Source organism: Trachemys scripta, chromosome 8, assembly GCF_013100865.1.
Source record: "Trachemys scripta elegans isolate TJP31775 chromosome 8, CAS_Tse_1.0, whole genome shotgun sequence".
NCBI lineage: Eukaryota > Metazoa > Chordata > Testudines > Emydidae > Trachemys > Trachemys scripta.
In genome coordinates, this window is record NC_048305.1 from 5,600,060 (window position 1) to 5,627,506 (window position 27,447).

Below are 27,447 nucleotides of genomic sequence, written 5' to 3' on the forward strand. Positions count from 1 at the left end.
TGTACTGTGTGCAATATAACCCATTACAACAAAATAACCCTTTGAAATATAAAGTAGCTTCAAAACGAAAAATCAAAATGTTTTGGTCTGATAATGTTGAAACGGGACATTTTGATGCTAACAGTGCCCCTCCCCCCGTCCCTAATTTTCTTCTGAAACTATATTCTGGCAAAATCGACCCGATTACGTGAAGCATTTCAGTGTTGACAGAACTGTGTATTCCAACAGAGTACGGTTCTGTCAAAATTTCTCCAACCAGCTCTACTGAAAACAACTATAGAAACCTGCTTGTGACTGGGTAAGGTCTGGTCTACACTCAGGGCCGGCGCTTCCATTTAGGTGACCTAGGCGGTCACCTAGGGCACCAGGATTTGGGAGAGCGGCAATTCAGCGGTGGGGGGTCCTTCCGCACTCCGGGTCTTCGGCGGCAATTCTGCGGCAGGTCCTTCACTCGCTCCGGGACCCGCCGCCGAAGTGTCCCGAAGACCGGGAGCGCGGAAAGACCCCACCCCCGCCGCAGAATTGACGACGACAACCGGGAGCGTGGAAGGACCCCTGCCTAGGGCGCCAAAAACCCTGGCGCCGCTCCTGTCTCCTAGGGGGAGGGATCAATCTAAGTTACGCAACTTCAATACGTAACTGGCAGCCAATACATCCCTCGGCCCCCCACCGCTTCCTACAGCTTCCATTGGCCTGGAGCGACGAACCGCAGCCACTGGGTGCTGCGATCAGCCGAACCTGCGGATGCGGCAGGTAAACAAACCAGCCCGGCCCGCCAGGGGCTTTCCCTGAACAAGCGGCGGCCCTAGTTTGAGAACCACTGATGTAGACAAGCCCTAAGTCTAAGGTGGCTGCCACATGAATGAGGGAGGGGTTTTGCCACACCTGCAGTTCAAGTCCTAGCACCCTTCTCAAGTAACAGTGTAGCTGACATGAGGAGAGCATGGCTCTTTGTCACCAGTCCAGAGGCTGGTCCACATGGAGGCTGGAGTCCGCTACCACTAGAGCTGGTGGGGAAAAAAATTTCCATGAAAGATTGCAAAAGAAAATCACTTTAATTGCATTCAATTTTTTTCATTTTTTTCCCCAACAGAAACAGAGAATTAAAAACAAAAATTTTGGAAAGAAAACACAAATTGTTCCCCTTTTTTTTGTCATTTCTTTTTATTCCCTTTTTCACACTAGAAAAGTATGGAGTTGGGCAAAGGTGTCGGGGGTGGGAGGGGTTCAAAAATGAGAGAAAGTATCAACTATTAGCTTTAAAAAAAACACTTTTCCAATGGAAAAAATTAAATAAATGAGAAAAGAATTCTCTCCGTCCACTGAGTTGAAACAAAATATTTTTTAAAAATTCAACATTTTTCATTTTTAAATGTTTTTCCAAAACCAAAAAATTGGTAAACTTTTTTCATGAACAAAAAAAGTTCCATTTTTGACTTAACCCCATTTTTCAAAGAAAACAAGTCAACCAGCCTTGACTCCAGCTCCCAGCTAAGGGACTTAATTCTTTTGCTGGAGTAGTGCAGTCTCAAGCTTTTAGCCCTGATGGTCACAGGTTCAAATCCCACTGTTGACCCAAATTGGACTGGTTATGGTAGCATTGTAGAATCACTGGCCAAACAAAACAAGAAAGCTCAATGTTCAAGAGATGCTACAGCTAAAGTCTCCTAGATGGCTGGATCACTCTAGCATGCTGTAAGAAGTAACCACATCGCTGGTACCCAGGGAAGCATAACCACAGAGATCTATCAATTCATTTAATTAGAGAAATCTTTAAAATATGTTTTGGGACTTTTCGTTCACACATAAGCCATTACTGTTGACATTTAAAGACTCTAGCGACAAGCTCCATAGACCACAAATCAGTGGGGATCATTACTGTCAACATGCATACCGCTAATGAGATCACCAGTTCACAGTTGAGGGCACCATAGCAGAGTGAGAAGAATCAGAGAAGTATGGAAAAGGGCAACAAGGAAGAGAAGATACAGGAGCAGCGTTTAGCTACATGAAGAAGTTGTGAAACTCCAGTTTCCATTGATTAGAAAAGTAAGTGGCAAGAAGGAAGGTAATAAAGGTGTAGAGAGCATTTGAAGAGCAATCAGCCTTCTATGAACTCTCTAATGGGGGCTCAAAAGGCAAGAAGTGAAGAGGTGAAATGTTCCAGGAGGTTAGGAGAACGCATAGAGGGAAATTAATGTGTGGAATGGACTCCCAAAGGCAGAACCAGATTAAGGGCATGATCCTTCAAGGTCAGTAGTAGAAGAGGGCTCTCAGCACCTTGCAGAACAGGACCCAGTGAAATATAGACATAGACACAGGAACCATAAGTATGCATACACAATGCCCTGTGATTGATGGGACACTGTTATAGTGTGAGAGGTTGGGTCCTCTTGCAGCTTGAGGTTTGAATCACAGTTCCATCAGCCCTGCTCTTAATCCAGCCCAAGGATAAGAGAAGCAGCAATTGGGAACATATTCAACATAGAATTAAACAAGCACTTTGAGGAGAAAAACATTAAAGGGTACAGACAGATGGGTGGATGGGTCTAGATGGCCCCCTTCTGTCCGGAAACATTGCAATAGAATTCTGCGTTTAACAAGCTAGGAGATGCACCTTTCCTCCAGCTCATTTTTATTACTGAATGTTGCGGTATTTGCAGACTGAGGAATCTAAACACAACAGCAAATATCTCATTCAAAATGGAAATAGAAACCAAACACCTCATGAATCGAGTGTCCCAGCTGAGTGGGCTGAGTTTAGTAACGAGTTATAAATGAGAGTTTAAGGGAAAGATCATGCTCTGACATTTGGGATTCTGATTCTCCGCAGCGCCCTTTGCATATATATATTTTTCAGCTGTTTAAAGGAATTGCACACAGGATTCATCCCATTTGAAAAGGGCAAACTAAAGGTAACCTTATAGCCAACTACAGCAAAACTATATCCACTAAGGAAGTATCTAATAAGGGCACAAGAACCTGGAGGGTGCAACCATCCTGCTGTAATATAGTTGTTTGGATAGTTCTTGCACAGATGTCTCCAATCAGATAATGAATCATTTCTGTAAATGGGTTAAACAAGCCACCACAACTTCACCAGCCTCAATCCAGCATACACTATTGATGAAACACTGGGAGAAACTATCGACCCAGGGGCTACGTTCGGACCTCAGATCCATAGCCTCTGAGATCAACAGGAGTTATGAGTGTCTGCACACAGCACTGGGCTCAGTTGCACACGTAACAAGCAGGGCAGCGAAAAAACAGTGAAGAGCGTTTTGTGACATTTCTCTCTTTTTTTTTTCAATTTCAAACATGCAACATTTTTATTTTTCAAAACATGTCCAGAACTGGAACTTTTTTCTCCAAACGTGCAGATATTCAAAAATTCCAAAATATTAGTCCCTCCCAAACCAAGATTTCTAATTTTGAAATTCAAAATATCAAAAATGCTGAGGGGATCATTTCTGACTAACCAGGGAGGGGAATGGTGAACTCTCAAAAGGATTTTTTTCCCCAGTAAATCAGTTTATTTGTATGAAAATCACAAACAAATGCAAAAACCACCAATGCAGAGGGCTCCCCAGTTTTGCTGTGAATATTTTGCACAGCGAGTGTAATCATTTGGCGTTACCAGCTCAGTGAATTACCAGTGCAGAGAGATCTTTCAAATACGCCTCTGTATTTTACACCAGGAGTTTAGGTTAATTTTTCATATCCGTAATCTCTCTTCAGCTCTGTATTTACAGTTTCTTTATAGCAAGATACCATACTGATTTGCACCTCCGATTTTACTAGAAAAAAATATTTACTCATGTAAAAGCCGAGGTTAGGAAGAGCCTCTTTTGAGTGAGATGCTTTAAGGTATACATCCTGCCCCTAGCTCACAGCCTGAGTAACCAGGGGAGGAATCTTTCCAGGCCACTCCTGGGGCTCCCCACACACACATACTTTGCATTGGGAATAGTCTGTGGGTCTATCTAGTTGTGAATCCACAAGCTTCAACACTGCCCCCACCCCTGCATTGCCACTGACTGAGATTGGTAGGAGCTACACTTTGTAACATGCAGCTCTCATGCCTTTTGTGTGCTCCAGACATTCTTCCCCTCCTCTCCATCTTTTTTCCCTCGCATACCTGTTCCTCTGCAGGCACAGATTTGACATGCCCACAGGAAGTAGGGATCGGGTTGGCCACTCTGTGAGTGCCTTTTAGGCCGTGTCAGGCTGCCCTTCTCTTACGTCTATCGAAAAAGAAAGCACTGATGTATTCTACAGCTATGGATGAAACCACAATAGCTTACAGTAGGAGTGCTGGGGTGGTTATTTGTTTATTAGACGGAGATATACCTATCTCATAGAACTAGAAGAGAACTTGAAAGGTCATAGAGTCCAGTCCTCTGCCTTCACAGCAGAACCAAGTACTGTCCCTGACAGATTTTTGCCCCAGATCCCTAAATGCCCCCCTCAAGGATTGAGCTCACAACTCTGGATTTAGCAGGCCCACGTGCAAACCACTGAGCTATCCCTGCCCCCCGTTGATGGAGAGCAATGCAGTGGTGGTGGGTTTGGGGAATATTTTTAATTGGGGGAGGGGGGACACATTTTTTGAAATTCACAGGAAAGGGATCCAGGCTCAATGGTCTAGAAGCTGGCGAATTTAGATACAGTAACAGTCCCTTTGAAGCCAAATTATAATGAAAGGCCTGAGCTGCTTCAGTGTAAAATGCCATTCCAATTATCGAGGTAATCTCTTTTACTGGACCCACTTCTGTTGGTGAGAGAGACACGCTTTCGAAAAAGCTCTACTTCAGGTGTGGGAGGAGTGCTGTGTAAGCTCAAAAGTCTGTCTCTCTAATATGTTGGGACCGACAAAGCTGTAACAACACTGCATTCCAAGTATAGGCAGCCTTGTCTCGTAGAGTGAAGCAGATTTGTGGGTTTCTTTAGATTACTTCACTCTAATAGGTCCCATTGTACTTGAAGTCAGCTAAATGTGTCACCACTGGACTCCCTTTTATGAAATCCAAATAATACCAGCCAGCCTGGTGTTTTATTTTTCCTTCTGCAGGAAATGGTTGATGCAATGCAGGATTCTCGTTTGTCTGTGCACCTTTTGGAGGGACAGGGGCTACAGCATTTTATTGTATCACGCTGAATGAACTGCTGTTGCTCCATGTGGAATCTCCGTCATTGGAGGGTTTTAAGAACAGGTTAGACAAACCCCTGTTGGGAATGGTCTAGTCATTATTTAGTCTTGGATAACCTACTGAGGTCCCTTCCAATCCTACACTTCTATGACTCTATTTGATGTAACTAGTGGCAGTAAATAAGACTGACACAGCACAGATATTTCAAGAAAGAGACCAAAGGTATATAGTTACTGTGTTACATACACATTGTTTCGGATGGGGTTACTTGGAGTGATGCATCCAGCTAATCGTGCATATAGCAGATGGGGTCGTTCATCTGAAGATCCCCACGCTATTTGCAAATATTAAACCTCAGGTTAGCCCCGGGAGGAAGGTACTATTTAGCCATGCTACAAATGGGGAAGTACATATAGAGATTTGTCCACACTCACACAGCAAACTAGTGGCAGATCTGGCTAGAGAGTAGAACGGGTGAAAAAAAAAAATGTTTCCACTGAAAAATGCTGTTTCGACAAAACAAAAGTGGTTTGTGGCTGGCGATGGACCAGCTTCCATATGAAATTTTCATCTAAAAGCTTTCTGAGTTAGAGACACAATAGAGTGCTCACCTGGGACATAGGAGACTTAGCTGTGCTGGATTCAGAGCTGGGACTTGAACCTAGGAATCCTTGGTGAGCGTACTCACAACTGGCCAATAAGGCACTCTCCCTCCCCTGTAGGAGTTGTTCCACTATGTGTGAATATCTATTGGGCCAGAGAGAGACTGACTCTACAGCCTGGTGCTTAGGGCACTCACCTTGCAGAGCAGGACCTGAACCGAGGTCACCTACATTACAGGTGAAGGCCCCAATCCCTGGGCTATTGGCTATTCTGAGATGTGGCTCTGTCTGTCTCTCTCATCCAGTCTTGGGATAGAAAGTCCTGAACTCCCATGCTCGTAATCTAAGCTCTGGAAAACAGTCCTTCCATTTAGCAGTAAGGAGGTGGTTGTGAGACACTATAACCAGGTGCACTCTTGTGCTTAGCATCTTTATCTGGTTACTATTCCTTTCTAGTATCCATAATTTTATAAGCCCTGTTGAGCATTCCTTCGCCACCGGCCTTCATCACTTTCTTGGACTGAATTTTGCAGCCTATAATGAATGTACAGAATTAAAAATAAACCCTCCCCAGTCACTCTACCTAGTAAGAGAGAAGTGGGTAATGCACTGCTTTTGGGGAGTGCCGTAACCCCTGCCTAGTGGTGCCAGGAGCCCATTCCCTTTTGGGGATATAAGCATGGCCCAAAATAAAAAGCCCTCCCCCCAATTCCTCTACAGTCCAAGCAGGACAGCAACACATCTCCCTGAGTTGCGTCCAGCCTTCTTCCATGCTGGCCACACCTTTCCTCTCCCTCCAAGGATACATGTCAGGAGCGCTAAACAGTTTAATGAGCCCCAGGTGAGCCTTCTCCTCAGTCATGGAACCCTTTCCTGTCTGGTTCCAAACTCCAGCAGGAACCCAGAACTGACAAGAGAGCCAGTCACTCTGCACAGGTTTAATTGAGGGCAGAATCCAGACCATGGTATTTAAATAAAGCTGTTTGAAGCTGCAGACCCACAGTCATTGCTTGGAAGCTTTAGCCAACTCCCTTGCAAGAAGCTAACTGGTTGCTATTGGTTATTTCCCACCCTAGATACATCCGTTCCAGCCAGTGTCCAACCTCCCATTCCTGAGCAAGCTCAGAGAAAAGCTAGCCAAAGGCCCACTACCAGTTTATCTAATTTAAGCCAGTACCTAGACTCAACATAATCTGGATTCAGGCCAGGACATGGGAAGACAACAGCTTTAGTGGCACTGATAGATGATCTCCTGCTGTCAATAGACAGAGGGGCAGACATCCATTCTCATGCTCCTGGACCTCTCTGCAGCATTCAGCACTGCTGAGATACTGCTCTCTCATATGAGAGAGGTGGCCCAGACCCACAGCAGGGAGCTGAAATGGTCTGAGTCTTTCCTGGCTGGGGGCACCCAATGAGAAGCAATGGGAAACAGATGTTAGTCATGTCACTTAATTCATTATGAGAAGGACAGTGATGAGTGTGGTATAAGAACCTATATAGAATAGAACTAGGGCATCATGGAATGTTTTGTTCTCGGGTGAGTCTTCTCCATCACACTGCCAAGTCCTGTCATATCCAAACTATGTTCCAGAAAAGGACATTCATTTTCATTTGGCTCGTGGTCAAGTTTGCCTACAAAACCATCTCCCCTGTCATCTGGGAAATAGTAGATCCTTCTACTTCCAGCCTCCTCCCACCCTGTAGCATCCGTTGGACAATTAGTCTGAAGCTGTTCCTGGCTCAAGTTCCTTTCTTCCTGGCAACTTTTGGAGCTGCAGCTATGAATTTAGCCCAGGAGCATGAACTCTGAGTAACACAAGCCCTTGTGGGGGGGGAGGCTTGGTTCATTTTCCACAAGACTGAGCACACTCTGGGCAGCTGCTGCTGAAGTTCCTTCCAAACATGGGTTTGACTCATGTCGTACATGAAATAGACGCCACGATGGAGCTGACCTGCTCGCATTCCGCTGGTTTGTAGCTGAAGAAGCAAAACAGCCTTTTGCTTTCTGCCTATTAGACCAATTACATTGATTTTCCCTGACTGCAACCACCACTGATCTTTACAAACAGAAAGGGGGGAAATCAATGTATGCAACTCGTTCAGATTGCTACCGTGTGCAATGAATTCAGGGCTATTTTCTATCCGCTTCTCCTTTTCCTCTCTGTCTCTCTTTCCTTCTTTCAGATTTATATGATTGTTAGTTCTGCACAAGGCCGCTTATTATTAGCTGGCCACCGCTATTGGCCATTTTTCTAGAGACACATTATCTTGGGGAGAAGGAGAGGGATAATAAAGTGAGAAAGACCCACCAAAACTTGTAAAGGTGACATCCTGGCTCTCAGCAGAAGGGGAAAGAATCGAATTTTATTCATGTTCAGAAATCTATTCCTTTTAACTTAATCAAGACATTGGCCTGTGTGCTGTTGGCAAAATTACAAGGTCATTAGTAGTTTCTATGCACAAAGGGTGTGTATGGGGCACAGTCTTAAAACTGATTTCTAGAAGAGCTTTGGTAATTGACTGCCCTAATCAAAACTATAGGACACATCCACTGTGTCATCTTCTAATCTTGCCCCAGGGTAATCAGACTGCAAGTCATGTTTACACAATTTAAAAATAAAATAAAAAAAATTAATGGAGAGATATCCCATCTCCTAGAACTGGAAGGGACCTTGAAAGGTCATAAAGTCCAGCCCCCTGCCTTCACTAGCAGGACCAAGTACTGATTTTGCCCCAGATCCCCAAGTGGCCCCCTCAAGGATTGAACTCACAACCCTGGGTTTAGCAGGCCAATGCTCAAACCACTGAGCTATCCCTCCCCCAAATAATAGCAGCTGATCCCTCATGCTGAGTCAGCTCATTTGGTAGCATTCTTATCCCTGGGACAAGAGATTATATCGGTTCAGATTTCTGATCAGAACTCCGTCTTAGGCACACACTGCAAGTTGGGCTGTTGCATTGTCAGAGATGCAATCTTTAAGGGAGGATCCTTGTGTTCTACAGGTGGGCTTTAAAGAACAGATGGCAGACTCATGGAATAACCCCACAGTCCTGGCAAACACTGCCTCACAGGAAAAAATACAAACAAATTGGTTCAAATGTTCAAGTTGAGCATTAGACACTGATGAGCCCATAATAGTTGGTGTGCACACAGTTAATTCATTGCCAGTATCTGACTCCCAGCTTTGTAAAATGCTTCAGGCTACTTCGAGTAAGAAAGGCACTAAATAAAACCATGGCCCTGATATTAACAATTAGTTTGGCCAAGGGCAGTGAAATTGGTTTTTGACATGCCACTCCTCGGGCACTGTCTGCCAAAGTACTTGGAGCTTTTATCGCCCACCTGAGAGTCGGTTCTCTCTCTCTCATTTCAATCGGTCTGCTTCCTTTCTCATGCGAAAGGCAGGGAACGGGACAGATGGCCTTGGGAAACCATTGGGTCAGACACAGAGAACAAAAGTTGCCTCATTATTGTCCAGGAGAACGGGTCATGAATGTGAGCTAGAGGTCAACAACCAGTTTAATCTGGAGAACCCAGGAGAACTGTAAAACATGAGGTTATGGGACAAATGATATTGCTAAAGGGACACAGTGCAACGAAATCAGAGACCAAGCCTATAAAATCAATACCATTCTTTATGAGTTATGGTTGGAGAGGAGAACCAAATGTACTAGCTTAGGAGCTAAAGAGGGGTCTCGAATGACATCACCCCCATGCTTCTCCTCCACCCACCCCACAGGAGAAAGTCTCAGAGCAAAAGGCTTGGAGGGAGATCGGTTGAGACTGTCTGGTGCCAGAGTTTTAATGTTTATGAACATGTAATATGGATCATCCCCTTTAGTGCTCGCTCTCGCTAACACCTTGGTTGGGCTTTTTTCTCTTTTAAATGTCCTTCTGGAGATGGAATTTGCGGCCTCTGTATCCCATTGCCAATTGCTGCCATAGCTGTAGACAGCCCTATGTCACCACCACCATCCTAGTCAGAAAGAGTGGCAGGTTTTCACCCTGCGTGGCCCAAATCCTGGAGCCCTGTGTGTTGAGACCTATCTGCCCTCCACAATTAAAGAGCTTTAGCAAAAAGAGGAAGGATGGTCTTATGGCTAAGGAATTAGACTAGGCTTCAGAAGATGAGAGTTCAATTCCTAGCTCTGTCACACAGATTTCCTGTGGTATCTCGGGCAAGTCACTCATCCTCAATGCTATTTCCTTTGCCTATTTTGATTGAACATCTCTGCCCTGAAGAGCTCTGTCTTACAACGTGTCTGTACAGTGGGGTTCCGGTCATGATTAGTGCGGCTTCAACACAAGTAACTTGATAGAGACATGTTGATTCATAATAAAATGGATAATATCTACAAAGAACCTATGTAAAAGTGGGACTATAGATAGAGTCCCATCCCAACAGACATTGCAGGGGTGGACACCTTGTGTTCTTAAGTGATCCTTTCCTCTATTCACAATCAATGCTAAGGATGATAATAAACTCTGGACAAAGGAAGAGTTGTCATGGAGTAGGAGCTTTGAAGATGATGAAGTAAAAAGGGGAGAAATGTGGGGTCCTGGGGGATTCCCTCTCAGCAAGGAGGTAGCATGCCTACAAATAACAAGCGGGTGGAATACTGAATCCAATTGCTTTCTGTGCCCTCCCCTTAATCCTCCACAAGATGCATCTTGCAAATATAATTCCAGCCCTCAACACACTCAGTAAATGAACAATATTTTAATAGTCCTGGAGACTTAGTGAGAGTGTAGGTTCAGTAGCAGACCCTTGAATGGAATTTTTCTCTTCCAGCTAAATGCATAATAGCAGTGGTTTTCAATCTGGGGTCCACAGGCCCCTGGGGGTCCACAGACTATGTAATTTCCAAAGGAAGCTGCACCTCGATTTGAAATTTTGTAGGGGTCCTCAAATGAAAAAAAGATTGAAAACCACTGCCCTATAGCACCGGTGAGGCGGTAGCCTCACGTGCTATGGATTTGGGGATCACTGCAACAGAGCAGGTGTCGTGGGGAGCAGCTGTTTGCCCATCATTGTGTCTTTTGGCTACAGAGCTAAAAATACAAGGCAGTTATTCCTTGAGAAATAATGCCAGTAGGGAATGTCACAGAGTAAGCGTGAGATCCTAGTCACGCCGAAGACATTGTTTGTTTACTTGTTTCAACCCAGCTGCCTTCAGTGTCCCTTTCTTCTGCACTTAGCAGTTTCTGGCCACTGCTAGTGTCTTTTGGGCACCGTTAACTTTGTGCCCGCCGCTAACTCTTGTGCCCTTACTGCAGGACTACAGGGTGAACATCTTCTTGCGGCAGCAGTGGAACGACCCGCGGCTGGCATACAACGAGTACCCTGATGACTCCCTGGATTTGGACCCCTCCATGCTGGATTCCATCTGGAAGCCTGACTTGTTCTTTGCCAACGAGAAGGGGGCCCATTTCCACGAGATCACCACAGACAACAAACTTTTGCGCATTTCCAGAAACGGCAACGTCCTCTACAGTATCAGGTGAGACGGATAAAGAGAATGGTTGGCAGTGGGGGGACGGTGGGCCTAAGCATGCTTGAGGCTGAGTTGAGAAGCTGGTAAATAAACAGAGCATTAGGGGTTGGCCTTCAAACCACTGAGCTCCCTGGGTTCAAATCCCAGCAAACTGTCTTGATTCCATCCTCACAATTCTGAGGTAAAATCCAAGATGGCAGCCCTGCGCTGGCAAGGAGGCAGCAGCAAACACTGGTGGTTCACTCTTTAGCTCAGGTCTTGTAAACAAGTTTCAATTTAAAATCACATGACACTAACAAAATGGCTAGGATGGGCCTTCTACTGGAGAACATAAGAACTTCTCAACTGTGTGTCAGAGGCCTTCCATCCCTAACAGAAAAAGGAGATTCTCCATTAGGCCAAGAGATGTGCTTTTTGGAGTAGGTGGATGGTTCAATCCTCACTGCTGCTGCAAGCCAAGTGGCCGTGGTCTGCAGTAGTGATGTGTGTGAATTGTGTGTCTACACGCAAAAGGAGGTAACCTAATATACTCAAAACTGGTCCAATTTTATCTACACTTCTAGATATACACACCGTAATATATGTTACATACACATACATCTAAATGCTTATATACACGTACTGTGTGACATGAAACAAACTTAAAGGGGTATTGCCAAGATTGTTCAATCATGACATTAAGCTAACATGACATTTGTCTCATTACATGGATTCTGTCTTAAGGACTGCCCTATCCATAGTTGGTTTTTTTTAATAGTTCCATCCTTTCTACAGCTGCAATCAGCCCAGTTTTCAAAAAGCACCTACCTAACCTGAGCACACAAATCCTGCATTTACATGTGCACCTAGACTTCTAGGTGCACAACTTCCCAGTTTGCACATCTGACACTTTGCATGAGCATATGTCATTTAGGTGTCCATATCTGAAGAGCAGGTCTTGCATACTTATAAAAGAATGTTTCAGTGACCCATGAACAAGCCATTACCTGAACCGCCTGCTCCGGCACAGGAGAACTGCACACATATGCTTGCTGAAGCGGTATTCATCTGAAAACTAACAGATGAATGCAATCCTTAAGGTAAATGTAACCAAATAGGGCAAACTATCAGAACACATTAGCTTCAAGGCCTAGCCATATTAATACAGTCCCTTTTAAAAAAGCATATGAATAAAATCATTTTTCTTTAGATTTATGTAGTTAGATACCTATCCAAAAGCTCTAGGCACCCTGACAATTAAAATTGCCACATAATAATACTCCTTGCAGCAATAAAGAGAAAGACATTCAGGCAGAACTAATAATAATGCTAAGTGATTCTGTTTTAAATATACCCAGTTCCTACCGAGATATGACACACAGACAGTTTGGAAGCTCTGACACGGGCGCTGTGTTTGAAATGGACGGGGAATGTACAGCATGTGCAGGACAATCTCAGTGGCAGGCAAAGAAAGCACTTCGGTTTGTTATGGCATGGTCCCTCCATACTCACAGATGGCTCAGTCCTACTGAAGGTGCTGTAGCTGGATTAGTGCTTCCTGAAAAAAAAAGGTTGCATTTGGGGTGGAGAAGGAAATCACATCAACACAAGGGAGGTGGATGAGAGCCACTCACTTACTCAATACACAAACTGAAGCAAGCAGAGGATCGGAGGGGCTTCTGCTATGTGATCCCGATCTATTATTAGGGCTGCACTAATAGGGATGAGGATGGGATGGGAAAGCCAGGTAAAGGGGGTTCCTAGATAATCCCTTTCTTCCCCAATTCAAGCACTTCACTTATCCTAGATTTAAATTAAATAAGAACCAGAACCTGCAGCCTTCAAATATATGCTATTCCCCCTGAGGTCAATGGGAGTGTTACATAAACAAGACCTACAATAACCCAGCCCTCAATTCCTTGTCTCCACTAGGGGTTTATTACCTTTGCAGCTGACCACAGATTGCTGAATTAAGGCAAACTTCTGGTATAGATAAACCCTTGGCTAAATGGGACCATTTTCCTCTACCATTGCATTGAAACCAAGTGGAGTTGCAAATTTGCATGGTTTGGATGCCCAGAACCATCAAACTACCCAGATTTTGCTCCAAACCTGGTCCAGGTAATCGACCGAACTTTGGGCACTGCAGCAAGAAACCCAGTGTGAGTTAAGAGTTTATACTGAACCCCCGCCCCCCCCCCCCCCAACTCACATTGCTTTGCGGATCACCTGGTTTCCTAACCTCTTTATTCCATTCTCCTGTGTGGTTTTCACTCAGGAGAGCTGGGAGGGCGAGTAAGGGGATATTTTTCTACCCCAGAACCTCACAACCTTTTCCCAGCATTACTCCGCAGGATCACTCATTTGCCATAGGAATCCAGAACACTTCTGTGGAACTGTACTACTTGCACTAATTCGCCTTTGGAAAACATCCATTTCCCCACTCTCCCTGGTTTTTAAAGCAATAAATTTAAGAACAAGCACTTTTATTAAAAATGCTAGGGGGGGAAAGGAGCCAAAAAGACGTCCCAAAGACATTTTGCCTTCTTCGTAGTGTGGATTTGTGTTACATTGGGAACTCCAGGTGACTCAAACCTCACATTACAATCCCCAAAGGCAGGCGGCAGCTGCGTCTTATTATGCTATCTCATGTGTCCGGTGGCAGCGTGGTGCTGTGGAATGGACAATGAACAGGCAGTGCTGTAATGCAGATCGCCACCATCAGAAATGGGGGATGGTTTCAGTGCAGATAGCAGCTACCAGACAGCAAGCCAAAGCAGTAATCAAAGCTGCCAATCGTGTAGGCAAAGTTTGGAGACCTGATGCCTCCCCCCATTTTTTTAAATCACACTGTGGTTTGAAACCGTTCTCCACCAACCAGCCATCAGCGCCAGATGACCTAGTAGTTGGTGTTCTGAGCTGATGGGCAGGAGACACATGTCTGAGTCCTCGTTATGGTCCCTCTCTGGCTGGGGCTGGGAAGGGTCCAAAGGTGGACTGCTGAGTCACTGCAGTGCTGGAGTTACTCTGTAAGATGGTGGGATGACTCAGCAGAAGAAAAACCAGCAATATCCAAGCAAGGTTGTCACCCCTGGTTTCTCTTTACCAAAGAAGGAAAAATATGTGAACACAACCAGCATGTAAATCAGCTAATCCCCAATCAACTCAGTCTGACAACTACTGGGTGTGGAGTCCAACTTTCTCAAAGGTATCTTCTCGCTCCCCTACAGCCAGGGCCATCTGAACCAGAGTCAGCCCTGAATTGACTGGCAACCAGGCATTGCTCTGACACCCTGTCACAGTGCTCAGCGGCAGCCCCGCTGGCTGATTAAGGAACAATGGAGAGGCCTGTAATTGGTCCATCCAGGCCTCCTCAGCCAGAAGGATGTTTTAATAGGCAACAGGTTTAAAACAAACAGAAGGAAGTATTTCTTCACACAACACACAGTCAACCTGTGGCGCTCCTTGCCAGAGGATGTTGTGAAGACTATAACAGGGTTCAGAAAAAGAATTAGATAAATTCATGGAGGACAGGTCCATCAACGGCTATTAGCCAGGATGGGCAGGGATGCAAAACCATGCTCTGAAGTGTCCTTAGCCTCTGTTTACAAGAAGCTGGGAATGGGCAACAGGGGATGGATCACTTGATGATTACCTGTTCTGTTCATTTCCTCTGGGGCACCTGGCATGGCCACTGTCAGAAGGCAGAATATGGGGCTTGATGGACCTTTGGTCTGACCCAGTATGGCCATTCTTATGAGCATGGAGCATAATGCAGAGAGACACGGTGGTGCATCATGGGACATGGAGTCTGACCAGGAGGCATCGGCTAGAGGAGACAATGGGGCACAAGGGACCTGGAACTACAACTCCCACGAGGCACTGCCGCAGCTCAGGCAGATATAGAGTTTGACACTGACCTAACCCAAAATATTTTGTTTCAATTTTCCTAACAGAAAATTTTGTTGAAATCATTTCCTCACGCCCCCACGCAAATTTCAATTTGGACAAAGCCCCATTTTCCAACAGGAAAATGTTTTGTTTGAAATTTTCCAACCAGCACTAGCCTTTAGAAATATCCTATTTGGTGGATCCATGATATCAGACTGGTCCAGATTGTTATGAGCCTGAGGCGTGAAGCAGCAAGACAGTTCGGTGTGGGACTCTTCTGTTCTACACAATCCAAGAAATGGTGTTGTCACAACACGCCACTGGCAAAAGGCAGCTGGGAATTAAATCACAGGCCCAACTGCTCGGTATTTCTGACACAGTGCAATGTCACACTTGAAACTACATTTAAGGAAGATGCAGATAATCCAGGCAATGCCCCCAAACAGGTAGGTGTGGCCCTGCACAGGTAGCGGACTAGCCTATCTATACAAGAGTGGGCACCTAAATTGTTCAGATGTCATGTAACTACTTGTCAGTGTTCAAACTGAGTCTGGGATTCCCCTGTCTGTCTTCTCCTCCCAGGATTACACTAACGCTGGCTTGTCCCATGGATCTGAAGAACTTCCCAATGGACGTGCAGACGTGCATCATGCAGTTAGAAAGCTGTGAGTCCTGAGGGGTTTCCCTTCTAAAGATAACCACCATGTTTCCTCTGTCCCTCTTCAACAATCAGCTGGTTCTCCGATTATGAAAGACAAAGGGGGATAAAAGCCAGGACATACTGCCTGGCATGTGCGTGTCGGCATGATCCTCTGCTCAGACTCCTTTCCCTGCCAGCACCCACACAGCCCCGCCTAGCACTAGTTTCTACCAACAACTATTTCTGGTGCCTGTGATGGAGGAATAAAGCCCCTGTCAAAGGCAAAGGGCATTCGGAGATGGATAGGGGAGGGCTCTTAAATCAGGGATCAGAGGCCAAAGTAGGGGTCCACATCCCTCCCCTCCTTGCATCCTTCCCCCAAGAGCCCAGACATAAGCCTGTCTGTCACCGTGGTCCCTACAATCTTGTTTATTAGTTTTGCCAGGATTGTTTCATTCCTGCCACTAGCACTCACTCAGGGAGCAGTTTTCCAGGAAACAACCTGACATCTCTTAGCTTGACCCAGGTTCAAGCAATTGCTGAACTCCTAAAGGGGGCGCTCTTGTTTCTCTGTATTTGCATTGGCCTCCTGCTTTGAAGGAGAAAGGTGAAGGTTCTCCAAGCTGCAAGTGGGGCTTCCCCCCCCCCTTTAGGATACATGCTTGCACCTACAGGAACCCCTATGTGCCTCCTTCACTAAAAGGAAAGGAAGCCAACGATTAACTTAATGCAGAGGAAGAGGCTAGGGCTGAAAGGCTAAGCTAAGCTAAAAGAATAGCCCAAGCCCACAGAAAATCTGATTTATTGGACAGGAATCCACTGTGACGCATGAAGTGCACCACTGCCCATCTATACCATTTATATAAGATTTCATCACCAGGTATGCCTCAGCAAACCTGTTGTGTGACGCAATGGAGAACCACGAAACCCATCCTATCATGTCTAACTCCCTGCATCCGTGCAGGACTTCCTTCTCTGCAATACCGTCCCTGTCTTCGCACCTGTCTTCGACACCATTTGGTTTCTTGCTCATGTGTCCTATTTGTTCCCTACTCTCAACAGTTGGCTACACAATGAACGATCTGATATTCGAATGGCAAGAGAAAGGAGCTGTGCAGGTTGCTGATGGATTAACCTTGCCTCAGTTTATCCTGAAGGAAGAAAAAGATTTGCGATACTGCACCAAGCATTACAACACAGGTCAGTAACAGGGCATAAACTGTCTCCCATCCTCAGGGCCCTGTCTCCCATCCTCAGGGCCATTTACCTTTACTCGCTAAGCTCCTTGCAGTAAGAATTTGGCCCTGTATATTTGCCACACATCATCTGTTGCATGCTCGTGGCATTTATCTAACAATTATATCCTGGAGAACAACCTGTCTAAGGACTTGCTGAAGATACAATCTTCACACAAATGTATTGCCAGTAAGAAGCTAACAGACCCAAAACTTATGTCTCCTATGTACCCTTCTTGTGCCCATCAGAGGTCTCTGCGTCTGCCGGGGTATTTCATTCGGACCCTCTCCCCAAGCTCACCTTCATGCTGTGTCTGTTCTAGAACTCAATGGGGAACTTCAGTCTACACGCCTGTTAATCTAGCACCTTTCACTAGCACAAATTCACTTTCATTTAGTTAAAAAAAGATGTTAGAGGGAGACTCATGGTGTTGTCGTGCTGATGTTATTAATGCATGTGCTAGCACTAGTGATACTCAGCCATCCCCTACCACATGTCCTCTTTGCTCAGCAAGAATGGTTTCTTAGCCAGGGAGTGAAAATTGCAGGCAGCCATTGTTTGCTGAGGTTGGATGCCATGAGATTATCATGCCTCCTACCAGTAACCCTCTAATTTAACTCCTGTCATTCTCAGGCAAGTTCACCTGCATAGAAGCACGTTTCCACCTGGAGCGACAGATGGGCTACTACCTAATCCAGATGTATATCCCCAGCCTTCTGATAGTCATCCTGTCTTGGATCTCCTTCTGGATCAACATGGATGCTGCCCCTGCCCGTGTTGGCCTGGGCATCACCACTGTGCTCACTATGACCACCCAGAGCTCTGGTTCCCGAGCGTCATTGCCCAAGGTACGGAGCACGTCGGACACTTGGAAGAAATTCCTTCAAACCAATGCATTGAACTGTTAGGGCCAGATCTTCAAATATGTCCAGAATTCCAGTCAACAAACTTGCGCATGGGCTTTCCACTACCTTTGTATGCTCCCAAATTTGTGGGTCACCAGTGGCCAGGCCAGCCTCAATGTAAGTTAAAGCTGAGCTGCGCTAAGTTACACTAGCAGTAACTGCCCCCTAGGGGGCAGCATTCTAAGCCAGAGAACTGCGCTCTCAGGCCATGCCCCAAGTGCCTACAAACTCTTAACATGCATATTATATTAGTTCATATACTCAGTGTATCTCCTACATTCAATATTAATACTGAATCTGGCACACTAAGATACAATCACAGAATCACAGAAATGTAGGGCTGGAAGTGACCTAAGAGGTCATCAAGTCTGGCCCCAGTGCTGAGGCAGGACCAAGTAAACCTAGACCATCCCTGACAGGTGTTTGTCCAACCTGTTCTTAAAAAACCTCCAGTGAGGGGGATTCCATAGCCTCCCTTGGAAACCCATTCCAGAGCCTAACTACCCGTATAGTTAGAAAGTTTTTCCTAATATCTAACCTAAATCTCCCTTGCTGAAGATTAAGCCCATTACTTCTTGTCCTGCCTTCAGTGGACATGAAGAATAACTGAAACTCGGGTTTCTTCCTATTCTGTATGTGCTACTATTTTTCCCTTGCACAACCCATTGCATCTATACACTAGATAATTTCAGATGTGGGATTGTTTTCAAGGGGAAACAAGGATTAACATGGGTCCTGGACGACATTCCCTCGCTCGGTAAGACAGGTTTTAATGTCTATGAGCGCTTGCTGAGCATATCATGGCTGCCTCAATTGTTTCATTATCACTTTCCAAAGAGCTTGGGGGAATAGCGAGAAGAAAGGCAGATGCTGGAACAAGGTATCTCAGTCTCCCTCTCTAACCCACAGGTGTCCTACGTTAAGGCCATAGACATCTGGATGGCGGTGTGCTTGCTGTTCGTGTTCTCAGCTCTTCTGGAGTATGCCGCGGTCAACTTTGTGTCCCGGCAGCACAAAGAGCTGCTCAGATTCAGAAGGAAGAGGAGGCACCACAAGGTAATACACAAGTCATGCAGAGCACAGCTGGTCCCAAGGAGTCCCCACCCTCTAGAACCTCAGAGGGTCACTCACATGGCCAGCTGGATCTAGCAAGTGGCGCTCAGGGAAGTCCTTTACATACAGTGAGATAGCGAGGAGGGGCAAGTATCAGAGCATATGGCCAGCTCTACTGCTTCTGGTTTCTCCTCCAATATTCAGCTTTCTCCCGGGGTGTACCAAACGCCTTTATTTGGTTTACGATGCCTGTTTAGGGATTTATGTCTAAAAAGACAGTTCTCCCAAGAGTGACTTCCATAGGGACTGGTTTGGAAGTGCTGCTTGTTTTGATGTTTGGGGGCAGTGGGAGGGGGGCTATCATGGAATGGCATAACCTAGGGAGGCAGCTTACCATAGCGTGAAGGTAAGTGACACATTCATTGTATCTGCCACCTTGCCGAATAGCGCTACGTTCAGAAGCATCTGCTGCTCGGATTTACTGTGATGTTCCTCTCTAAAATACCTTTAAAATGTCCTTAGCCAAGCTCCATGCACGTTCCCCATGACTGAAATCAATCAGAACATGCCTGTGTTGGGTAGAAATCTACAGCCTGCACATTGGAAGCTTTGGAACCTTTCGGAAGGTGCCCACAGCAGAGATGCTACGTCACAGAATGAACTAGAGAGAGAAATAGAACAGTAGATACAATTAGAGGCAAAGAAATATGAATAGCTGTCTCAGGCTGGCTCTAAATGCAGAGATGAATAGATACTAAAGAAGCTGAGCTTAATAAGCAGATAAAAGTCATCTCCTCCATGGCAGGTGCCTTGCCTCTCTTGAGAGAGAACAGCTCAACAGTAGGTGATAAGGTCCTAGAGAGGAAGTGAGTAATTATTTCTGGAGGGGATCCCACCGTGATTACAGATGTGTAAACAGAAGAGTCAAAATCAAACCAGATCTCACCTATGTGACTCAACCAAGTGTATGAGAGTGTCTAGAATAGAAGTCTCCACTGAAAGAGGAAGGAACAGCATGGACTCTGATAAACGGTTGGTTGACTCGCTATGGTCATTAATAAGCAAGCAGTGCCCATCGGAGCCAGCTTCCACAACTTGTGTTAGCACCAATACCTGTCCAGATCAGCGTATTCATGTAACTGTATGATTTCATGGCAGTGAACTTCATAAGCGTACGAGAAAAGAGCAGAGGCCGTTCTGCCATTGGTGCACCATCTCATTCAGGAAATAGATCAGGGAACTTTACCTTCATCCCAGTTCCACGCATCATCCCCAGCAGTTAGCACAACTGTGTTCACCTTCCATTTTTGCTATGAACATTCTGGGAAGGGCCCCAGGACTGCTCTAAGGGTCAGCGTACAGCAGCTTACTAAGGGTTTGTAACTGCATTATAGCAATTACATTGCACGTGCACTAATCCCTAGCCTACAACTAGCAGGATTTACCTGCTAGGAAAGGGTAAGGCAAAGCTGCCTTTCTTCTGCCTTCCATCTCCCCAGTGCTGGGGGATGATTTGGCTCAGGGCTGCTTGAATTTGTTTTGCCTGGAACAAGTTCCCTAGGGGCCACTCAGCCAGTCCAGGATCTGCAGCGTGCAGCATTCTCTGCACCCACCCGCTCAGCACTCACTGAACAGCTTGAGGCAGGGAGGAGGACAGAATAGCATGCAGCTGGCTCTGCCGGGTTGACATCACCCAGGGATTCCCCTCTATAAGGGGAATTCCCAGCTGCCCCTTAGGGCTTTCCCGCTGTGCAACGTGGAAGGGAGCAGTCGCAGAGCCCAGGGATCTGACCCTCTAAAGAATGGGATTTATTTGTTTTCTGCTTTATTAGCCTGACTTGCTAGTGGTGCTGACCACTGCTTCAGACTGGGAGTGCCAGCCTTGCTCAGGGATCCCTGGCTTCAGCCCAGGGGACTTGCTATGCATAGACCGGAAGATTTAGCACTTGGCTGAACCACACCTCTGCCAGTCTGTTCTCTCCAGGAGGTTGTCTTACAGCACACCCCCCTCTCCAGCTGGCCCGGCCCTTACAGCAGAGGAAGACAGCCTATTAGACAAAGTGCCATGGGACTCTCCCAAGAATTGTAAACATTTACAAGACATAGACAAGAATGTAGGACCCATCCCGTTACACTGAGCCAGGCACTGTCCTGTAGGGGGCTCCAAAGAGCAGTGGCATGAATGTAATGGAATGCCACAACTTCAGCGCAGAGCTCGGCAGAGGACTAAGATGCCCTTGTAAAAGTGCCCTCAATTAACTAGAGAGACAAGGTGGGCGAGGTAATAGCTTTTATTAGACCAACTTCTGTTGGTGAGAGGGACAAGCTTTTGAGCTACACGGAACTCTTCCTTGGGTCTGGCTCTGCAAAGCTTCTCTCTCTCACCAACAGAAGTTGGTCCAATAAAAGATATTACCTCACACCTTGTATCTCTTATATCCTGGGACCAACATGGCTACAACTGCAAACTTAATTAACTGGGACAATCAACTAAGAAGCAGTGGATTTTCAGCACCATACCTAAATCACTGGCCTATAGCAAGAGTTAATTTGTTATGAAGAATCACCCCAGAACTCTAGAAAAATAGGTCAAACCACGGAGAAACTGGACTTCTAGCTGCACAATGGTTCCGCACATGCCGGAGAAATTTTCACAATTTCAGGAGGCAGCATGATCTTGTGGATAAGATGCCAGGAGACCTGGGTTTTGTTCACAGCTCTCTAACATCTCGACAACCAACTTCCCGCCCTGTGCTTTAGTTTCCCCATCTGCAAAATGGGTGATAATGCTTGCTCACTTTTGTAAAGCATTTTCAGAGCTCTGGATGAAGAATGTCATATAAATGCACAAAGACAAGTGCTCGATGGGCCATGGGAACCAACAGCAAAGCTCCCAGTAACTTCAGTTGTGCACAATCAGGCCATGTCACTTAGACAAAACTAGCACATTCTGATTCTGAGGGAGTGAGACCTGCCTGCTTAAAGCAGTCTGAGCTGCAGCCATCCAGCACGGGTGCCTCATTGTGCTTTTATCTCCTAGTGCAGATTCAAGCATCCCTTTTACTGCATGCAGCTCGCTCTGCCGTACTGTTGACAAAATAATAATAAAAACTCTAGTTAGGTCATTTCAAAAGATCTGTTTGCCAGAGGTATTCAACCAAACGCATGGCTGCTATTACAATCCCTGCATAATCTGCCAGTAATTTTAATTGGAACAAAGCATAAATAAAAACATGCCCAGTAAGTGAGGGTTGCACGCTCATCAAAACTTGCGGTTGATTGCGTATATTCAAAGCACATTGTACAGCTGCGGGAGAACCTGATGGCTCTATCCCGGTGCCCTGACAGGTTCTGATCTCTTTCTTCTACGCACTGACATGTCACACGGAATGAAATAATGTATTAAAATGGGCAGCACTGAAGGAGCGATCAGATTGGCTGACGGGGACTTCAGCCCACTATGGCTGTACAGGTCAAAGCTTGCTAGCCCCAGGGCCGTCCCTAGCTACTCGGGGGCGGGGGGGCAGGGCAGGCAGGCCTCCACACAAGGAGGGGCTGGCCCCAGGCTTCTGTGGAGGGGGGGGCGGGGGGCTGGCTTGCGGGGCAGGGGGGAACCACCCCCCAGCACTCACCGGCAGCGCAGCTGGTGCCGGGTCGCTGCACTTTCCACCGGTGAGTGCAGGTCCAGCCCTGCTGCAGTCCTTAGGGGAGAGGGGGTGGGGCTGGAGTGGGGCAGGGGCTTTAGGGAAGGGGTGGAGTGGGGGCGGGGCTTGGCCGGAGCAGGGACAGGGCCATGGGGAAGAGGTGGTGCAGGGACTGGAGCAGCACGCAGCTGCGCAGGGCACCAGGAAATGTGGTGCCCCAAATTCCCTGGTGCCCTACACAGCTGCGTACTTTGCATATGAGTAGGGACGGCCCTGGCTAGTCCCCTTGCCTCCCCTTCATATCAGCTTTCCTGACACAAGGAAGAAAGGAGAGCAGCAGAATATGGACCCTGGACTTCAGAAAAGCAGACTTTAACTCCCTCAGGGAACAGATGGGCAGGATCCCCTGGGAGAATAACATGAAGGGCAAAGGAGTCCAGGAGAGCTGGCTGTATTTTAAAGAATCCTTATTGAGGTTGCAGGAACAAACCATCCCGATGTGTAGAAAGAATAGTAAATATGGCAGGCGACCAGCTTGGCTAAACAGTGAAATCCTTGCTGATCTTAAATGCAAAAAAGAGGCTTATAAGAAGTGGAAGATTGGACAAATGACCAGGGAGGAGTATAAAAATATTGCTCAGGCGTGCAGGAGTGAAATCAGGAAGGCCAAATCACACTTGGAGTTGCAGTTAGCAAGAGATGTTAAGAGTAACAAGAAGGGTTTCTTCAGGTATGTTAGCAACAAGAAGAAAATCAAGGAAAGTGTGGGCCCCTTACTGAATGAGGGAGGCAACCTAGTGACCGAGGATGTGGAAAAAGCTAATGTACTCAATGATTTTTTTGCCTCTGTCTTCACGCACAAGGTCAGCTCCCAGATTGCTGCACTGGGCAGTACAGCATGGGGAGAAGGTGACCAGCCCTCTGTGGAGAAAGAAGTGGTTCGGGACTATTTAGAAAAACTGGACGTGCACAAGTCCATGGGGCCGGATGCGCTGCATCCGAGGGTGCTAAAGGAGTTGGCGGGTGAGATTGCAGAGCCATTAGCCATTATTTTTGAAAACTCATGGCGATCGGGGGAGGTCCCAGATGACTGGAAAAAGGCTAATGTAGTGCCCATCTTTAAAAAAGGGAAGAAGGAGGATCCGGGGAACTACAGGCCAGTCAGCCTCACCTCAGTCCCTGGAAAAATTATGGAGCAGGTCCTCAAGGAATCAATTATGAAACATTTAGAGGAGAGGAAAGTGATCAGGAACAGTCAGCATGGATTCACGAAGGGGAAGTCGTGCCTGACTAACCTAATTGCCTTCTATGATGAGATAACTGGCTCTGTGGATGAGGGGAAAGCAGTGGATGTGTTATTTCTTGACTTTAGCAAAGCTTTTGATACTGTCTCCCACAGTATTCTTGCCACCAAGTTAAAGAAGTATGGGCTGGATGAATGGTCTGTAAGGTGGATAGAAAGCTGGCTAGATCGTCGGGCTCAACGGGTAGTGATCAATGGCTCCATGTCTAGTTGGCAGCCGGTTTCAAGTGGAGTGCCCCAAGGGTCGGTCCTGGGGCCGGTTTTGTTTAATATCTTTATTAATGATCTGGAGGATGGTGTGGACTGCACTCTCAGCAAGTTTGCAGATGACACTAAACTAGGAGGCGTGGTAGATACACTAGAGGGTAGGGATCGGATACAGAGGGACCTAGACAAATTAGAGGATTGGGCAGAAAAAAACCTGATGAGGTTCAACAAGGACAAGTGCAGAGTCCTGCACTTAGGACGGAAGAATCCCATGCACTGCTACAGACTAGGGACCGAATGGCTAGGTAGCAGTTCTGCTGAAAAGGACCTAGGGGTCACAGTGGACGAGAAGCTGGATATGAGTCAACAGTGTGCTCTTGTTGCCAAGAAGGCTAACGGCATTTTGGGCTGTATAAGTAGGGGCATTGCCAGCAGATCGAGGAACGTGATCGTTCCCCTTTATTCGACATTGGTGAGGCCTCATCTGGAATACTGTGTCCAGTTTTGGGCCCCACACTACAAGAAGAATGTGGAAAAATTGGAAAGAGTCCAGCGGAGGGCAACAAAAATGATTAGGGGTCTGGAGCACATGCCTTATGAGGAGAGGCTGAGAGAACTGGGATTGTTTAGTCTCCAGAAGAGAAGAATGAGGGGGGATTTGATAGCAGCCTTCAACTACCTGAAGGGGGGTTCCAAAGAGGATGGAGCTCGGCTGTTCTCAGTGGTGGCAGATGACAGAACAAGGAGCAATGGTCTCAAGTTGCAGTGGGGGAGGTCCAGGTTGGATATCAGGAAAAACTATTTCACTAGGAGGGTGGTGAAACACTGGAATGCGTTACCTAGGGAGGTGGTGGAGTCTCCTTCCTTGGAGGTTTTTAAGGCCCGGCTTGACAAAGCCCTGGCTGGGATGATTTAGCTGGGAATTGGTCCTGCTTTGAGCAGGGGGTTGGACTAGATGACCTCTTGAGGTCCCTTCCAACTCTGATATTCTATGATTCTATGATTCTATGTGACCAACATGCTCCAAGGTGCTTCAGTGATGTATTCTCATAGGTGAATCTAGACTCACCAGCTATCTTCTATTCATTTTGATTTTCATTTTACTTAGTGGCCGACGTAAGTGGGCTAGACTTCCCTGTCTGCAATGGCACTTGCCCACAAAAAATTTCTTTCCGGATTTCATTTGTACCCCAGAGGTGAAAGTTAGCCAGTATGGGCCAGTACGGTGTACTGGTAAGAAAGTGGCCACCGGTACGGGGTGGTACACAGCCGATATTAAAGCGCTGCCACGTACCAACAGGGCCGCTGACAGGGGGTGGGGAGCAAAAGGGGCAGTTGCCCCAGGCCTGGCGATTTAAAAGGTCCCGGTGCTCCCGGCAGTGGCTGGGAGCCCCGGGCCCTTTAAATCACCGCCGGAGCCCCAGGCGGCGTGGGCCAGGAGCACTGAAGGGCTGACAGGGGGAGTCTGGCCCCAGCCCTGCCCCTTCCTCCCAAGGCCCCGCCGCTTCTGGGAGCCCAGAGTCCCCCCCTTGCCCAGGAGCCTGGCCGCTCTGCATACCAGTAAGTCCTTTAAGTTACTTTCACCACGTTGTGCTCTTAAATTCATAACACCCTCCCCCCAGCACGCACAAGTGTGAGAGACTCAACTAGCCTGTAAAGCCGCTTGCAGACTTATACCCCCCGATACCTTCCATGTTGGAGTCTTTCCATAGGAACTAGAAGGTACAACTGACCTCACAAAGGGTTGAATATCCTTCCCATAAAATATGCAGTTAGTGATTAAACGAGCCACGTTTTCAGTCATGTTTCGTACCTACGAAAAAGCATCTCTGCTTGCCAGTCAGGTCGCTAAGCACCCCACTACCCAAAGAGCACGTGCAACTCGGATGGAGGCGCATTTCTAATGGTGTAAAAACTTGGCTATGCATTTCCACAGGTGTAAATCAAGGCCAGCAGCAGATAGAGAAGTTGGCTCAATCAATGTAAGAGGAACATTTTCATTCCATTACTATTTGCAAGTTCACAATTTATATAGGGAGGCACTTTGTGAAATTCAGCAAGCGTGTGTGTGTGTGAGAGAGAGAGAGAGAGAGAGAGAGAGAGAGAAAGCTGGCCAATCAGGGAGCAGAAGCAATATCATATGACCAGTTACACACCACAAATAATGAACAGCAAACAGCCAAAGGCAACAAGTTGTGAACACCCCATACCCCAGAGGTTCCCAAACTGGGGGGCACACCCCACTAGGGGGACATGGAGGAATGTTTTGGGGGACGCAGCAGGGAGCGCCAGCCAGCCCCTCTGTGCTCCCAGCTCTGCTCCAGCCCTGCCCCGAGCCTCAGCCCCCGACCATGGCCCAGCTGCAGCTGTGCACCTGGCCCTGCCCCCAGCCCCGTTGTCAGCCCCTGGCTGCAACTCCATTCCCAGACCCGGACCCACCCCAGCTGCGGCCCCAGCCTTGGGCCCCTTACTCCTGTCCCCGCTCCCAGCCCTAGGGGGATGGGGGGCAGACAGGGGTAAGGGGGGGGCACGAAAATTTGGGGACCACTGCCATAGACTGACTGTCCAAGCCCCCTTTGGCAACTACGTACTATGGTGTGTGCAGCTTTAAAAACTGTGGTGACAATGCGGTTACTGCCCCTTCAAGGTCTAGAACATTCTGGTCTCACAGAGCACTATTGACTTTTCATCATTTGCTGGAGTTGGAGACTGAACAGGGTAATGCCAGCTTGATCCCTTTGTGGGTTTTATTCTTGTTGCTGCCATCCTCATCCAGTTAAAGTCATTTTGGTTCATTAAAAGGCCCGATTGGCTGATTTGGCCCTGGAGACATGGCGCTCCCCAATAAAGAATAAATTCACAGAAAATCAAGACTGGCCCGTGAATGATTCATAAAGAACAAAAAGGGCTAAATTTGCAGGGAATATTATTCACAATTATTTGATATATGTGTGTGTTTGTGTGCGTGTGTCCCTGCCTGACACACCTGTAGTGGAGATGGTAGTCAGGACTCCAAAGTTAAGACTGAGATGTGTCTTGCACCGTGCACCTGATTATTAGAGGAGGGGTCTGGGTTCTCAGCACCTCTGAAAATCAGGCATACGGTGTTTGTACTGCATGCTAGTTGCATTGAGATTTCTACTTCAGTCTTCATTGAGATGATGTAGGTGTAGGCCTGCACCTGTGGCTCATCAGGTACTTGATATCAGGGCCAGCTTTAGGCCGATTCCCCCGATTTCCCAGAATTGGGCCCCGCGCCTAAGAGGGCCCTGTGCCTTAGGCACCTTTTTAATTTTTTTTACTCACCCAGTGGCACTCTGGGTCTTCGGCAGCACTTC

The 27,447-nt window shown here is 46.9% G+C and overlaps 1 protein-coding gene across 1 annotated transcript in view; it reads left to right on the forward strand.

The window, feature by feature from the left end:
• GLRA1 (glycine receptor alpha 1) overlaps positions 1-27,447 on the forward strand; it is a 68,927-nt gene that overhangs the window by 36,752 nt on the left and 4,728 nt on the right. Inside the window, exons 4-8 of the mRNA XM_034780018.1 lie at positions 11,034-11,257; positions 15,704-15,786; positions 16,824-16,961; positions 17,631-17,845; positions 18,812-18,958. Of these exons, the coding sequence (XP_034635909.1) occupies positions 11,034-11,257; positions 15,704-15,786; positions 16,824-16,961; positions 17,631-17,845; positions 18,812-18,958 (807 nt within the window). The remainder of the gene's footprint in view (positions 1-11,033; positions 11,258-15,703; positions 15,787-16,823; positions 16,962-17,630; positions 17,846-18,811; positions 18,959-27,447) is intronic.